Source organism: Salvelinus alpinus, chromosome 18 (assembly GCF_045679555.1).
Source record: "Salvelinus alpinus chromosome 18, SLU_Salpinus.1, whole genome shotgun sequence".
Lineage (NCBI taxonomy): Eukaryota > Metazoa > Chordata > Actinopteri > Salmoniformes > Salmonidae > Salvelinus > Salvelinus alpinus.
In genome coordinates this window covers 35,849,320-35,864,608 of record NC_092103.1, presented here as the reverse complement: position 1 = coordinate 35,864,608, position 15,289 = coordinate 35,849,320, and the positions used below count along the sequence as shown (strand labels likewise).

Genomic DNA, 15,289 nt, shown 5'->3' with positions numbered 1-15,289 from the left:
AAGTTGGAACACTGGAATACACCTCAATTAGGATAATAGAAATCCAAAACATTTTGTTGAATGATTTTTCAGTTTGAGCGTAATTGTTTCTATACAGACTACACTTTCTCGTCCTGAATGCGAGTAAGATGGGTGTGACAATGACCACAAGAGCAGTTGCTCACCAACTTGATGGCTTCAACCCAGTTCCACCTCTGACACCGCCAAAAGATCTGATTGAATCTCGGCCTTAGTTGGTTAGCTAGCAAAGGAGAAGTAGCTAGCCTTCATGGCAACCTTTTTGCTTAGAACATTTGGATTGGACGACCAGCTTGTTTGGTTAGCAACTTCAGAATCTCAGAACTAAAAACTGGATTTTGCCTGGACTATAATGTCTGGTGGAAAAATGAAATAAAACTAATTTACTTATTAAAATAACTTTTTCAATGAAAACATGTCATTCGTCTTTGTTGGTAAGCGTTTTACAAAAGCAATAAGGCCCTCGAACCCGGGAATTATTAGGAATAACACCCTCCTAAGGGCTGTTTCTCCGGCCCTCCGCTCCGTGTCGGGCCTCCCAGGTTCTCATGCCTTATTGCTTAATTCTACATAACAACACCATTAGAGAGAGTTCCTTCACAGTGAAGTGGTAACTGACCTGAACAAAGGTATGCAGGGCATCAAAGGACCATTGATCTTCATACTTTGGGTTGTATTTCTTTATGGCTTTCTAAGTGGAGAGAAACATGTAGGTCATAGTTAAACAGTACTGGTCAAACATGCTAACCCCTACCTTAACTCTTACCCCAAACCCAGGTTAACATGAGGCATGTTAGGAAATGTTAGGATAACGGAGGTGTGTGTGTGTCGTACCTCTACGTCACCCACTGATGCAGTGGTCTTCTTGGCCAGAATCTCTAGCTGTTTAGAGACCACGTCCCACCGACTTCGCTCAGAGCTGGTTACCTGGGAAAGTCAATCAATCAACCAACTAACCAATCAACCAACTAACCAATCAAGCAACTGACCAATCAACCAACTAACCAATCAACTACCTTACCAATCAACCAACTAACCATTCAAGCAACTGACCAATCAACCAACTAACCAATCAACTACCTTACCACTCAACCAACTAACAAATCAATAATTCAGCCAACAAACCAATCAATCAATTAACCAATCAACCAAACATTCAATAAGCCAATCAATCGACAAATAATGTATAAATTAAACAGTAAATGAATGAATCAATGAACACACCCATCCATTCTTGATGAGGCTTTCTGGTGAGCAGGGCATCTTAACAAAGTCACTGTGCCACACATGATGTCCAGAATGAGGTTTTAATGTCCTTTTATGGTGGAACTCATTCACCTGAATAGGGAGGTAGACAGAGACATGAATGATCTGTGAGAGACAGCAATGATTTCAACATACATTTTCTGGTGTAAAGATCCAGTTCACTCTGTCGCTTTAAAAACAATATTTTTCATTGAGCTAGACTGTTTTAACTATCTCACTCTACCTCCTCCTCCTCATTCTCTCCATAATCACAAACAAAGAAAGACACCACAGTTATTCTGACCAGACAGAGCGATGCCAGAGAGTCTTACATCTATGAGGACGTTGTGAGTTCTGCTGAAGGACAGCGGCTCCAGCTCCACGTGACACTGAGGGACTTTCTTCAGCTCAGAGAGAGAGCAGCACGACCTCTTCTCCTCCTCATCCCTCACTCCTTCTCTCGTTCCATCCTTCTCGCTTTCCCACCCTATATCCATCGCTTCTTCCCTCACCCCCTCCATCTCTCTTTCAGTTGTTCCATCCCTCTCTCCTACACTTGCGCCATCCATTTCAACTTCCCTCCCTCCACCCCTCTTTTTCTCCCTTTCCTCATCCCTTTCTCTCTCACTGTCTCCATGCAGTGATTTGGCGACCGGAGTGTTGTCAATATCGACCAGGTTTCCAACAGGGAACTCGCTGCTTGGGCGGCGTTTGACCTCCTGACCCCTGTCCTTGTCCTCCATGGGGTCGTCTTGCTGCAGAGCAGCTTTCATCTGGGAGCTGTGGTTGTTATGACCTGCTATCCCCAGAGAGAGACAGAGAGACAGGAGGACACAGGATGACAATTTAATGCTGTATTTGATAGCTGTAGGACCTTCAATAAGAATAAGTTGATGTTATTATAATCAATCCATCAAACTTTAATTGTCCCCAGAGGGAAATTTGGTTCGTGAGCAGCGGTAACATGATAGAAATAGTTAATTCAATAGTTAAGAAAGGTACGAGATTTTGTATTTAAATAAAGGGCTTCATTAACACAGGCAGCCCAATTCTGATCTTTTGCACAATTATTGGCAAACGATCTGATCTGATTGGTCAAAAGACAAATAATTGGGCAAAAGATCAGATTTGGGCCACCTGTATAACTCGTAGATTTAGTATTTCCAACCCACCTGTAGTGGAGATCTTGGTCCATTCTCCTTTAAGGAGGTCTTCTACTTTCACTCTCAGCTCAGACACTGACTTATTCACATCTCCAAAGTACTGAAGAGGACAGACAATGATGCTGGGCAAGTCTGAAGATACACTGGGACTTGAGAGAGATTGATAACTCTGGACAGAGAGAGAGAGAGAGATTTACATTACTGTAACTTCATATTCATATCATGTATAGGCCTAACAAGGCAGTATAGTCACCTGAAGGAAATGGATGTGATCCTCTGTGTGTGAGAGTTGCTCCAGCTCAGCATCTCTCCTCCTCAGCTCAACTATCTCCTGTTCCAGTTGCTCCAGTAGACCTTCAGCTCGACTCACTTCAGCCTTCTCCTGGGCTCTGATCAGCTCCTTCACCTCAGAGCGCCTTTCCTCCATGGAGCGGATCAGCTCAGTAAAGATACTCTCACTGTCATCCACTGCTGCATTTGCAGAGCGCTGTTAGGACAGAGAGAGAGCAAGAGAAAGAAAGAGAGAGGGAGATAGAATGAATAGAGAGAAGAGGACAAAATAGTGAAGGCTCCATGTTATCAGTCTATCCTCTCTGTGACTAGGAGCCCAGACAGCCTGTTCCTAGGGATGACCTAAGCCTTTTGGAGGCCCTAAGAGAGATTTGCCTGGGGGTCTCCCCACCTCGCGGGTAAAACATTTTAGTGTCCCCCCTCTTGACGGTAGAGAGAAAATGTTTCCTTTTTAAAGTACATTTCCTGCAATTCTACACATTTAGCCATGGTGTGGAGATACATTTTTGCAGTTTGAAGCTAATTTCCTGCCCTGAAGGTCAAGGCCCATGGGCAGGTACCCTTCGTGCTCAATCGGTAATTTGGCCATGATAACTACAAGTTTAGATAGCTGGCTAGACTAACTTACCAATCTAAAAATGTATTGCTGACATGGGCTAATTGAGTGACTGTCAGTGACTGACATAACAAGAGGAACACTGCTGATCCACAACCACATTTCAAAATTGCAACTTGTGTATTCTACTAACTCTCTAACTCTCAACAGGAAGTTGAGAACCTGGCTGAGTCCCTCAAACCTTTTCAGGGGGGGTTGGGGCCCTAAGCGACAGCTTATGTCTCTTATGCCTAGTGCCGGCCCTGCCTGTTCCCCACAGTGGGACTCAGAAAGTCTGATTGGAGAGGGCCTCTCCCTCACTGGCTGACTGGAGGAGGGAAGTAAAATGTGCATATCCTCTGGTCAATAATAATACTCACCTTGAGAGACTCCACAGCCTGTTGGAGCTCCTTCAGCACCTTCTCTCTCTCCTGGACTCTCTGCTGGAGCTTCTGCTGACTCATTCCCAGCTGACTCTGTGGTGAAACACTCTTCATTGAGCTACCAAGTTTTATATGTCCATTAGTTACAATAATTAAAAGGGGACCATCACGCTCTTCCAAAGGTTTGGTTGGTGTGAAAATCCCGTAGGTACCTACACACTGAAGAATGCTAAAATGCTGAAACGTCTGTCTACGTTTTACCTGATGCAGTGAAAATAAAAAAGTAAAATGAAGTAAAGCCATATGTGTGGACCCATCATACTGTTTTTCTAATGTGTCCAATAGTTCAACAGTGAAGTAACATAGAGGGTAGTGTCATGACGTTGCCCTCTTTGGGTACAGCGATCACCATCCCCCTCTCTCTGTCTCCTACACTCAGGCTGCTGGAACCTCAGGTCGTAAATTCCTGGAGGAGATTATCTCCTCATGGCCACAGTATAGAGAGAGAGGAAGTTTTCATGGAGAGAACAAAGGAATTTCTTCCACCTCACAGAACTGGAGGTCCGAACAGTATTTATGTTCTGGAGAATGTATAAAAGATCGGTGAAGAATCCAGCTACGAACTGGTCCATTTGTTACAATTTTGTAAAACTCATGAGAGACAATATGGCCACATTACCATAACGCTGTTTATACAATAGCCTCAGATATGAGGCTAACATCTAATTGTTGTATAAGATGAATGAGTGAGGATGATACTGTTTGTGAAATTGTGTAATGTGATTTTGGACTGTTTAATGAAGATTCCCTTTGGAGTTTAACTAAATCAGAGGACCGCCCATGAGCACAGTTATGGTCTGGCGTCCTGGGACAGGCCCTTTTCTGCTCTTCCGAATAAAACCCCCACCCCGGTTTTCTATCAACAGACCGAGCTTACCGCAATTACGAGATGGCTAAAGGTTGCAGACCAGCTTACCACGAGAGGGCCAAGGTTTGAGTAGAGACCATAAACCTAAGGTTTGAGTAGATGGCTGAATCTTTTAACCATACCACGTGGTTAAACTCTTAGACTATCGATACCGACAGAATAAGAACAAGTCTTTGATATTAATTACTAGTCTGCAGCTAGGAATTTGGTATCATTGAACGCGAAGACCGACATGAATGAATGTCACTCTGAACTATCCATTCTAACCACGACAGAAGGCGGACAGACTCTCCATCAGAAACAAACTTTTCAACAGAGATCCCGACGACACACTGAGCGTAAATATATATATTGATTGCAATTGTTCCCGAATGAGTGAGCGTTCATGTGCAAAGGATTAGCATTTAAATTGTTATAATTATCAACTTTGTAGTGTCTCATCTCAGTTGACCCCCACTTCCCTTTTTGTCCACCAAAAGGTGGTTTATCGTTTACCGGTTTATCCCACTAGGGAAACTCCGTTATCATTTCCTTGTAACTATCTACTGTTTGTTTATGCATTTCTGTAAATTACTTAGTTAGTAAATAAATGATTTTAAGACAATTGATGTATGGATGACTCATAGTGAAGACTGGGTTCGTGCAGATAACCAACAATTTACGACGTTTGGAATGAGACTGACGTGAGGTAAATAATAATTCATTAATTCGAAGACTAATTGATCAGATAGTAAAATTATAAATTATAACTTTGTAATCTGAATATTTTCCTTGGTGCCCCGACTTCCTAGTTAAATAAAGGTAAGAAATATATATATATTGTTGATTGTTAAAAAGGCCAGTCCTCTCAACCAAACTGTGTTCTCACCTACATCACATGTCAATCACCACAGTCACCACAGCACACAGTTACTACACAGTCACCACAGCCCACGGTTACTACACAGTCACCACCAGGGTTGGGTATCTTACTTTCTAAAAGTAATCCATTACAGTTACTAATTACCTGTCCAAACTCAGCAACGTAATCTGATTACATTCCGTTACGTTTAGATTACTTTCCCCTTAAGAGGCTTTAGAAGAAGACAAAAATGTATGTTACCAATTGAACGACATCTATTGCAGGATAAATAAATGTTAAAGTTTACATAGCTGGCCATATGTGGATGTTACATTTTACTTTATGGGTTGGTTATGTAGGCTTCTTCTAACCCATCGCTTTCTACTAAATATAATAATATGATTAAATTATATATTTACATTAAAAAACAAAGTCTATCAGTGTCACGTTCCTGACCTGTTTTCCCTTGTTTTGTATTTGTTTAGTATGGTCAGGGCGTGAGTTGGGGTGGGCATTCTATGTTGTGTGTCTAGTTTGTCTGTTTTTGTGTTCAGCCTAATATGGTTCTCAATCAGAGGCAGCTGTCAATCGTTGTCCCTGATTGAGAATCATATATGGGTGGCTTGTTTTGTGTTGGGGATTGTGGGTGGTTGTTTCCTGTCTCTGTGTTTGTGTTCTGCACCAGATAGGACTGTCTCGGTTTTCGCGTTTGTTGTTTTTGTATTGTTGTAAGTGTTCACAGTTCGTTATATTAAACATGTTGAACACTAACTGCGCTGCATTTTGGTCCTCTCCTTCATCCCAGGAAGAAAGCCGTGACAATCAGAATTCCCGTCACTCCTTTAAATGTTATACCCCTTGATGTTCAGGAATAAGACTTGGAAATATGGAAGTATAGATAAGCCAAATTAATTTGACCTGATCATAAACCAAAAACTAAGGACTTATTAGCCAGCCCTACTCTGTTGTTTATGATTTACAACAATTGTTTACAGATTATTTCACTTATAATTCACTGTATAACAATTCCAGTGGGTCAGAAGTTTACATACACTAAGTTGACTGTGCCTTTAAACAGCTTGGAAAATTCCAGAAAATTATGTCATGACTTTAGAAGCTTCTGATAGGCTAATTGACATAATTTGATTCAATTGGAGGTGTACCTGTGGATGTATTTCAAGGCCTACATTCAAACTCAGTGCCTCTTTGCTTGACATCATGGGAAAATCAAAAGAAATCAGCCAAGACCTCAGAAAAAAAATTGTAGACCTCCACAAGTCTGGTTCATCATTGGGAGCAATTTCCAAACGCCTGAAGGTAACACGTTCATCTGTACAAACAATAGTACGCAAGTAATAACACCATGGGACCGCGCAGCCGTCATACCGCTCAGGAATGAGACGTATTCTGTCTCCTAGAGATGAATGTACTTTGGTGCGAAAAGTGCAAATCAATCCCAGAACAACAGCAAAGGACCTTGTGAAGATGCTGGAGGAAACTGATACAAAAGTATCTATATCCACAGTTAAATGAGTCCTATATCGACATAACCTGAAAGGCTGCTCAGCAAGGAAGAAGCTACTGCTCCAAAACTGCCATAAAAATCCAGACTACGGTTTGCAACTGCATATGGGGACAAAGATCGTACTTTTTGGAGAAATGTCCTCTGGTCTGATGAAAGAAAAATAGAACTGTTTGGCCATAATGACCAGCGTTATGTTTGGAGGAAAATGGGGAGAAGAACACCATCCCAACCGTGAAGCACGGGGGTGGCAGAATCATGTTCTGGGGTGCTTTGCTGCAGGAGAGACTGGTGCACTTCACCAAATAGATGGCATCATGAGGCAGGAAAATGATGTGGATATATTGAAGCAACATCTCAAGACATCAGTCAGGAAGTTAAAGCTTGGTCGCAAATGGGTCTTCCAAATGGACAATGACCCCAAGCTTACTTCCAAAGTTGTGGCAAAATGGCTCAAGGACAACAAAGTCAAGGTATTGGAGTGGCCATCACAAAGTCCTGGCCTCAATCCTATAGAAAACTTGTGAGCAGACCTGAAAATGCGTGTGCGAGCAGGGATGTCTACAAACCTGACTCAGTTACACCAGCTCCATCAGGCGGAATGGGCCAAAATTCACCCAAATTAATGTGGGAAGCTTGTGGAAGGCTACCCGAAACGTTTGACCCAAGTTAAACAATTTAAAGGCAATGCTACCAAATAATAATTAAGTGTATGTAAACTTCTGACCCACTGGGAATGTGATGAAAGAAATTAAAACTGAAATAAATCATTCTCTCTACTATTATTCTGACATTTCACAATTTTAAAATAAAGTGGTGATCCTAACTGACCTAAGACAGGTAATTTCTACTAGGATTAAATGTCAGGAATTGCGAAAAACTGAGTTTAAATGTATTTGGCTCAGGTGTATGTAAACTTCCGGCTTCAACTGTAGCTAAATGAGAGAGCAGCAGTGTGATTCACATCGATGCGCTATGTAGATATCAATAAAAAGTGATATCCGTATCTCAGTAGACTACACCACTGCTGTCATCCTTACCTCTAAGCCTTTATTCATGTTGAATCATCTTTGGATGCCGACAGCAGTCGCACCATTGGAAGACACAGCTTGGACTGTAGCCTACAAAAAACTATTCCTGCTCTTTAACCACGATCCATCAAACACATTTGGTGTGTTATTATAGTGGTCTCTGACTTGTGGTCAGACTCGCTCAGGTGGAACAAACTGAAACTTGCCCCTTTTTTTCAATGCTGATTTGAATGCCATTAAGAAAACAGAGAATTGTCAAAGTTTTTTTTTCCACAAACATGCTTTCTGAATTTAAAATGAATCCTCTAAGTAATCATCTAGTTTTTCAAAAGTATCTGTAATCTGATAACAATATTTTTGCTGGTAACGGATTACAGTTACTGCTTTTTTGTAATGCCTTACATGTAATCCGTTACTCCCCAACCCTGGTCACCACAGCACACAGTTACTACAAAGTCACCACAGCACACAGTTACTACACAGTTACCACAGCACACAGTTACTACACAGTCACCACAGCACACAGTTACTACACAGTCACCACAGCACACAGTTACTACACAGTCACCACAGCACACAGTTACTACACAGTCACCACAGCACACAGTTACTACACAGTCACCACATCACACAGTTACTACACAGTCACCATAGCACACAGTTACTACACAATCACCACGGCACACAGTTACTACACAGTCACCACAGCACACAGTTACTACACAGTTACCACAGCACACAGTTACTACACAGTCACCACAGCACACCGTTACAACACAGTCACCACAGCACACAGTTACTACACAGTCACCACAGCACACCATTACTACACAGTCACCACATCACACAGTTACTACACAGTCACCACAGCACACAGTTACTACACAGTCACCACATCACACAGTTCTTACACAGTCACTACAGCACACAGTTACTACACAGTCACCACAGCACACAGTTACTACACAGTCACCACATCACACAGTTACTACACAGTCACCACATCACACAGTTACTACACAGTCACCACAGCAGACAGTTACTACACAGTCACCACATCACACAGTTACTACACAGTCACCATAGCACACAGTTACTACACAGTCACCACAGCACACAGTTACTACACAGTCACCACAGCAGACAGTTACTACACAGTCACCACATCACACAGTTACTACACAGTCACCACAGCACACAGTTACTACACAGTCACCACAGCAGACAGTTACTACACAGTCACCACAGCACACAGTTACGACACAGTCACCACGGCAGACAGTTACTACACAGTCACCACATCACACAGTTACTACACAGTCACCACACCACACAGTTACTACACAGTCACCACAGCAGACAGTTACTACACAGTCACCACAGCACACAGTTACTACACAGTCACCACAGCACACAGTTACTACACAGTCACCACAGCACACAGTTACTACACAGTCACCACATCACACAGTTACTACACAGTCACCACAGCACACAGTTACTACACAGTCACCACAGCACACAATTGATTGAATGATTATGGTTTTTACAAAACACAACATGTATTAGAGAGACTGAACTTTGGACTGATAAAAGAGCATTCAGAATGATAATGGGGTTTCAAATGCTCATAACTCAGGTTTCACGTTCATATTTATTCTCCTTGGATCACGTTTATTTGAACAATGTTACTTTTTCTCTCTCTTATTAAAACAGTCTTCCTACTGTGTCTTAAATTCTATGTTTAGAATTGTTCTGGTCTAACCTGTATCTCAGTCCTCTCTGCTGCAGCTGACACTGTATCATGGCCTTTATGTTCATCCATCATACATTGATACGAGATCCACTGTTGATCGGTACGACAGTAAACCTCCAGCAGTTGGTCATGATGAGAGCAGATCTTCCCCTGTAGTTGTGCGGTGGCTTTGACCAGCTTGTGTTTCTTTAGTACAGGAAGATCATAGTGAGGCTGGAGGTGAGTCTCACAGTAAGACACCAGACACACCAGACAGGACATGAGGGCTTTCTGCTTTCTGGTCCCAGTGCAGAAATCACACGCCACATCTCCAGGTCCAGCATAGCACAGAGCAGGGGGAGCAGCCTGGAGTCCAGTCTTCTTCAGTGTCTCCACCACCTCAGCCAACATGTTATTTATCCTCAGAGTAGGCCTTGGAGTGAAGGTCTGATTGCACTGAGGACAGCTGTAGATGCCCTGATCATCCTGATCCCAGTAGCCCTCAATACAGCTTCTACAGTAACTGTGTCCACAGGGAATAGCCACCGGCTCCTTCAGTAGTTCCAGACAGACAGAACAACAGAACTGGTCCTGATCCAGCAGAACTCCCTGCTGAGCCATTTAGACTGTTGTTGTTCACTCTCACACAGACAGACGACAGAGAGGCTCAGATCAGTTTCGTTTCCTCAGAAGAGAGTTTGTGGGAGGGGGAGGGACTTCCTGGTTATGCTAGAGGGTGGAGTTAAAGAAACAGAGGGAGGAAGGGAGAGAGAGAAATGAGAGAGTTCCTACACAGTCACCACAGCACATAGTGACTACACATTCACCACAGCACACAGTCACCACATTACACAGTTACTACACAGTCACCACATTACACAGTTCTTACACAGTCACCACAGCACACAGTTACTACACAGTCACCACAGCACACAGTTACTACACAGTCACCACAGCAGACAGTTACTACACAGTCACCACAGCACACAGTTACTACACAGTCACCACAGCACACAGTTCATATACAGTCACCACAGCACACAGGTACTACACAGTCACCACATCACACAGTTACTACACAGTCACCACGGCACACAGGTACTACACAGTCACCAGATCACACAGTTACTACACAGTCACCACATCACACAGTTACTACACAGTCACCACAGCACACAGTTACTACACAGTCACCACAGCAGACAGTTACTACACAGTCACCACATCACACAGTTACTACACAGTCACCACAGCACACAGTTACTACACAGTCACCACAGCACACAGTTACTACACAGTCACCACAGCAGACAGTTACTACACAGTCACCACATCACACAGTTACTACACAGTCACCACAGCACACAGTTACTACACAGTCACCACAGCACACAGTTACTACACAGTCACCACATCACACAGTTACTACACAGTCACCACATCACACAGTTACTACACAGTCACCACATCACACAGTTACTACACAGTCACCACAGCAGACAGTTACTACACAGTCACCACAGCACACAGGTACTACACAGTCACCACAGCAGACAGTTACTACACAGTCACCACATCACACAGTTACTACACAGTCACCGCAGCACACAGTTACTACACAGTCACCACAGCAGACAGTTACTACACAGTCACCACATCACACAGTTACTACACAGTCACCACAGCACACAGTTACTACACAGTCACCACAGCAGACAGTTACTACACAGTCACCACAGCACACGGTTACTACACAGTCACCACAGCAGACAGTTACTACACAGTCACCACAGCACACAGTTACTACACAGTCACCACAGCACACAGTTACTACACAGTCACCACAGCAGACAGTTACTACACAATCACCACATCACACAGTTACTACACAGTCACCACATCACACAGTTACTACACAGTCACCACATCACACATTTAATACACAGTCACCACAGCACACAGTTACGACACAGTCACCACGGCAGACAGTTACTACACAGTCACCACATCACACAGTTACTACACAGTCACCACATCACACAGTTACTACACAGTCACCACAGCAGACAGTTACTACACAGTCACCACAGCACACAGTTACTACACAGTCACCACAGCACACAGTTACTACACAGTCACCACAGCACACAGTTACTACACAGTCACCACATCACACAGTTACTACACAGTCACCACAGCACACAGTTACTACACAGTCACCACATCACACAGTTACTACACAGTCACCACAGCACACAGTTACTACACAGTCACCACAGCACACAGTTACTACACAGTCACCACAGCACACAGTTACTACACAGTCACCACATCACACAGTTACTACACAGTCACCACAGCACACAGTTACTACACAGTCACCACAGCACACAATTGATTGAATGATTATGGTTTTTACAAAACACAACATGTATTAGAGAGACTGAACTTTGGACTGATAAAAGAGCATTCAGAATGATAATGGGGTTTCAAATGCTCATAACTCAGGTTTCACGTTCATATTTATTCTCCTTGGATCACGTTTATTTGAACAATGTTACTTTTTCTCTCTCTTATTAAAACAGTCTTCCTACTGTGTCTTAAATTCTATGTTTAGAATTGTTCTGGTCTAACCTGTATCTCAGTCCTCTCTGCTGCAGCTGACACTGTATCATGGCCTTTATGTTCATCCATCATACATTGATACGAGATCCACTGTTGATCGGTACGACAGTAAACCTCCAGCAGTTGGTCATGATGAGAGCAGATCTTCCCCTGTAGTTGTGCGGTGGCTTTGACCAGCTTGTGTTTCTTTAGTACAGGAAGTTCATAGTGAGGCTGGAGGTGAGTCTCACAGTAAGACACCAGACACACCAGACAGGACATGAGGGCTTTCTGCTTTCTGGTCCCAGTGCAGAAATCACACGCCACATCTCCAGGTCCAGCATAGCACAGAGCAGGGGGAGCAGCCTGGAGTCCTGTCTTCTTCAGTGTCTCCACCACCTCAGCCAACATGTTATTTATCCTCAGAGTAGGCCTTGGAGTGAAGGTCTGATTGCACTGAGGACAGGTGTAGATGCCCTGATCATCCTGATCCCAGTAGCCCTCAATACAGCTTCTACAGTAACTGTGTCCACAGGGAATAGCCACCGGCTCCTTCAGTAGTTCCAGACAGACAGAACAACAGAACTCGAGCAAGTTTTGGTATGCAGGAAAATAATTTGAAATTTTCCAGGAAAATTTGAAATTGAAATTTCATGTGGATTATAATTAATGGACATTTTTGTAGGGGTTGATACATTTTTGGTTAAGGCAAATCAAGTCTTGGCAGCAAAGGAGTTATCAAATTAAAATCCTACATCTGTACTACTACAAGCTGACTAGTTCTGTGTAGATTTGAGGTTTGAACTCACTGACAAGAAATGAAAAATAACATGGTTCTCTTTCAGTGTTCCCAGGGGAATTGTCTTTGCAGAAGGTTCGTAATAATTTATTCAGAAAGAATCGAGCCTGGGTCCCAGGTCGGATGGACACGGTAGACATATATACGACATGACCAAAAGTATGTGGACACGTGCATGTCAAACATCTCATTCCAAAATCATGGGCGTTAATATGGAGTTGGTCCCCCCTTTGCTGCAATAATGGTCTCCCCTCTTCTGGGAAGGCTTTCCACTAGATGTTGGAACATTGCTGATGGGACTTGCTTCCATTCAGCCACAAAAGCATTAGTGAGGTTGGGCACTGATGTTGGATGATTACTCGCAGTCAGCGTTCCAATTCAACCCAATGGTGTTTGATGGGGTTGAGGTTAGGGCTATGTGTAGGCCAGTCAAGTTCTTCCACACCGACCTCGACAAACCATTTCTGTATGGACCTCGCTTTGTGTATGGTGGCATTGTCATGCTGAAACAGGAAAGGGCCTTCCCCATATTGCTGCCACAAAGTTGGAAGCACAGAATCATCTAGAAGGGCCTAGTCCGAACCATGAAAAACAGCATAGTAAGCCTAGGGGTATGAACATATGGGTGGGCCGTTGGGGTGTATTCGATGTTTGTGTGCGTCTGTATGTTGTGGTTCGTATATGTATGTTTGTAATTGTTTGGGGAAAAAGTGAATAAATAAAATATAAATGTAAAAGAATAATAGAACCTCACCACTCTTGCTAAATAACCTGGGAATCCCTGTACGATGATCAGCTTGCTCTCCTCTCAACAACGGGCATACATCTTGTGATGTATTTACCCCTGTTCTATCTCTCGCTGTCTTGCAGCAAGTGTTACCGTCAACCCACCACCTCCCCACCCACCGCCACCAGCTGAAGTTCCGTAATCGGAACCTCTCACTCAGCGGGATGGGGGGTTTCCATGCCAGCTGCCCACCAAAGGGCTACTTGCCAAGCCAGCATCTGGCTCTGGGGGTAACGCTTCACAGACGAGGCCATCCGCTAAACTATTTTAATACTTTCATATTCATGTGTTGTCTCTGTTGTTTATTCAGTTAAGCCTTTTACCTGACTGGACTGATTTAACATTGGTCTCTTACCTGGTCATGGTGAACAGTCTACCACTCTAGTGAGCCCAGTACCAGTAATGGGGTGGAGATCTCTATTCAATCCCAGCATGGGGCCTGTGTATATCATAAATAATACATAACAAATACAAAAGGAGTTCAGAATTCCGTTCTCCTTAAATAAACTCTACTTTATCTCCCTGCTTTTGCTCCTATCCGGCCATCTCCTTAAATAAACTCTACTTTATCTCCCTGCTTTTGCTCCTATCCGGCCATCTCCTTAAATAAACTCTACTTTATCTCCCTGCTTTTGCTCCTATCCGGCCATCTCCTTAAATAAACTCTACTTTATCTCCCTGCTTTTGCTCCTATCCGGCCATCTCCTTAAATAAACTCTACTTTATCTCGCTGCTTTTGCTCCTATCCGGCCATCTCCTTAAATAAACTCTACTTTATCTCCCTGCTTTTGCTCCTATCCGGCCATCTCCTTAAATAAACTCTACTTTATCTCCCTGCTTTTGCTCCTATCCGGCCATCTCCTTAAAAAAAATCTACTCATGTCACTAAATGTTCCAATAGCTGAAAATCGGGTTGATCAACAACAGCCTAGTTTAGTGGCAGATTATGTAAATGTGTATATGTACTGTACTATATTATATACAGGTATATGCCTCTGAAAATGTGTAGTGAAAATGGGGTTATAGTACAGAATAAGGGTTCTGCAACAGAACTAAACACAACAGCCAGCCTAGCGTCTGTCTGTCTCAGCCAAAGCTAACAGTACAGTCATCATTTCCAGACACACTCTGTATGGGTCAGGTGGTCATCATAATGCTGATTGGTTAAACAATCTGTCCTTGGTTACACCGTTAGAGTGACAATAGTAGAGGTGCATAAAGATGGTGGCCCACATGGACTTACAACAAGTCCTTGTTTTAAGTGTGTGTATGTGTCAGCCAAAATGTTGAAAACAGTCACACTGCTCAAAAAAGCTATGGTGCTAAAAACAGCCACAAAATAAAAAC

At 43.1% G+C, this 15,289-nt stretch overlaps 1 protein-coding gene across 3 annotated transcripts in view; it reads right to left on the bottom strand.

Annotated features, from left to right (window-relative positions):
- Positions 1 to 12,525, bottom strand: part of LOC139544534 (poly(ADP-ribose) glycohydrolase-like) — a 48,008-nt gene extending 35,483 nt beyond the window's left edge. Inside the window, exons 1-9 of one of the 3 annotated variants that reach the window (XM_071351741.1) lie at positions 12,387 to 12,525; positions 9,783 to 10,481; positions 3,693 to 3,788; positions 2,680 to 2,913; positions 2,436 to 2,595; positions 1,596 to 2,062; positions 1,243 to 1,356; positions 853 to 945; positions 638 to 709 (exon numbers count right to left, since the gene is read on the bottom strand). In XM_071351741.1, the coding sequence (XP_071207842.1) occupies positions 638 to 709; positions 853 to 945; positions 1,243 to 1,356; positions 1,596 to 2,062; positions 2,436 to 2,595; positions 2,680 to 2,913; positions 3,693 to 3,788; positions 9,783 to 10,373 (1,827 nt within the window). In that variant the 5' untranslated portion in view covers positions 10,374 to 10,481; positions 12,387 to 12,525. Of the gene's footprint in view, positions 1 to 637; positions 710 to 852; positions 946 to 1,242; positions 1,357 to 1,595; positions 2,070 to 2,435; positions 2,596 to 2,679; positions 2,914 to 3,692; positions 3,789 to 9,782; positions 10,482 to 12,386 lie in introns of all 3 variants that reach the window. The other 2 variants (XM_071351742.1, XM_071351740.1) reach the window with 2 other exon arrangements.
- Positions 12,526 to 15,289: the final 2,764 nt, after the last annotated feature.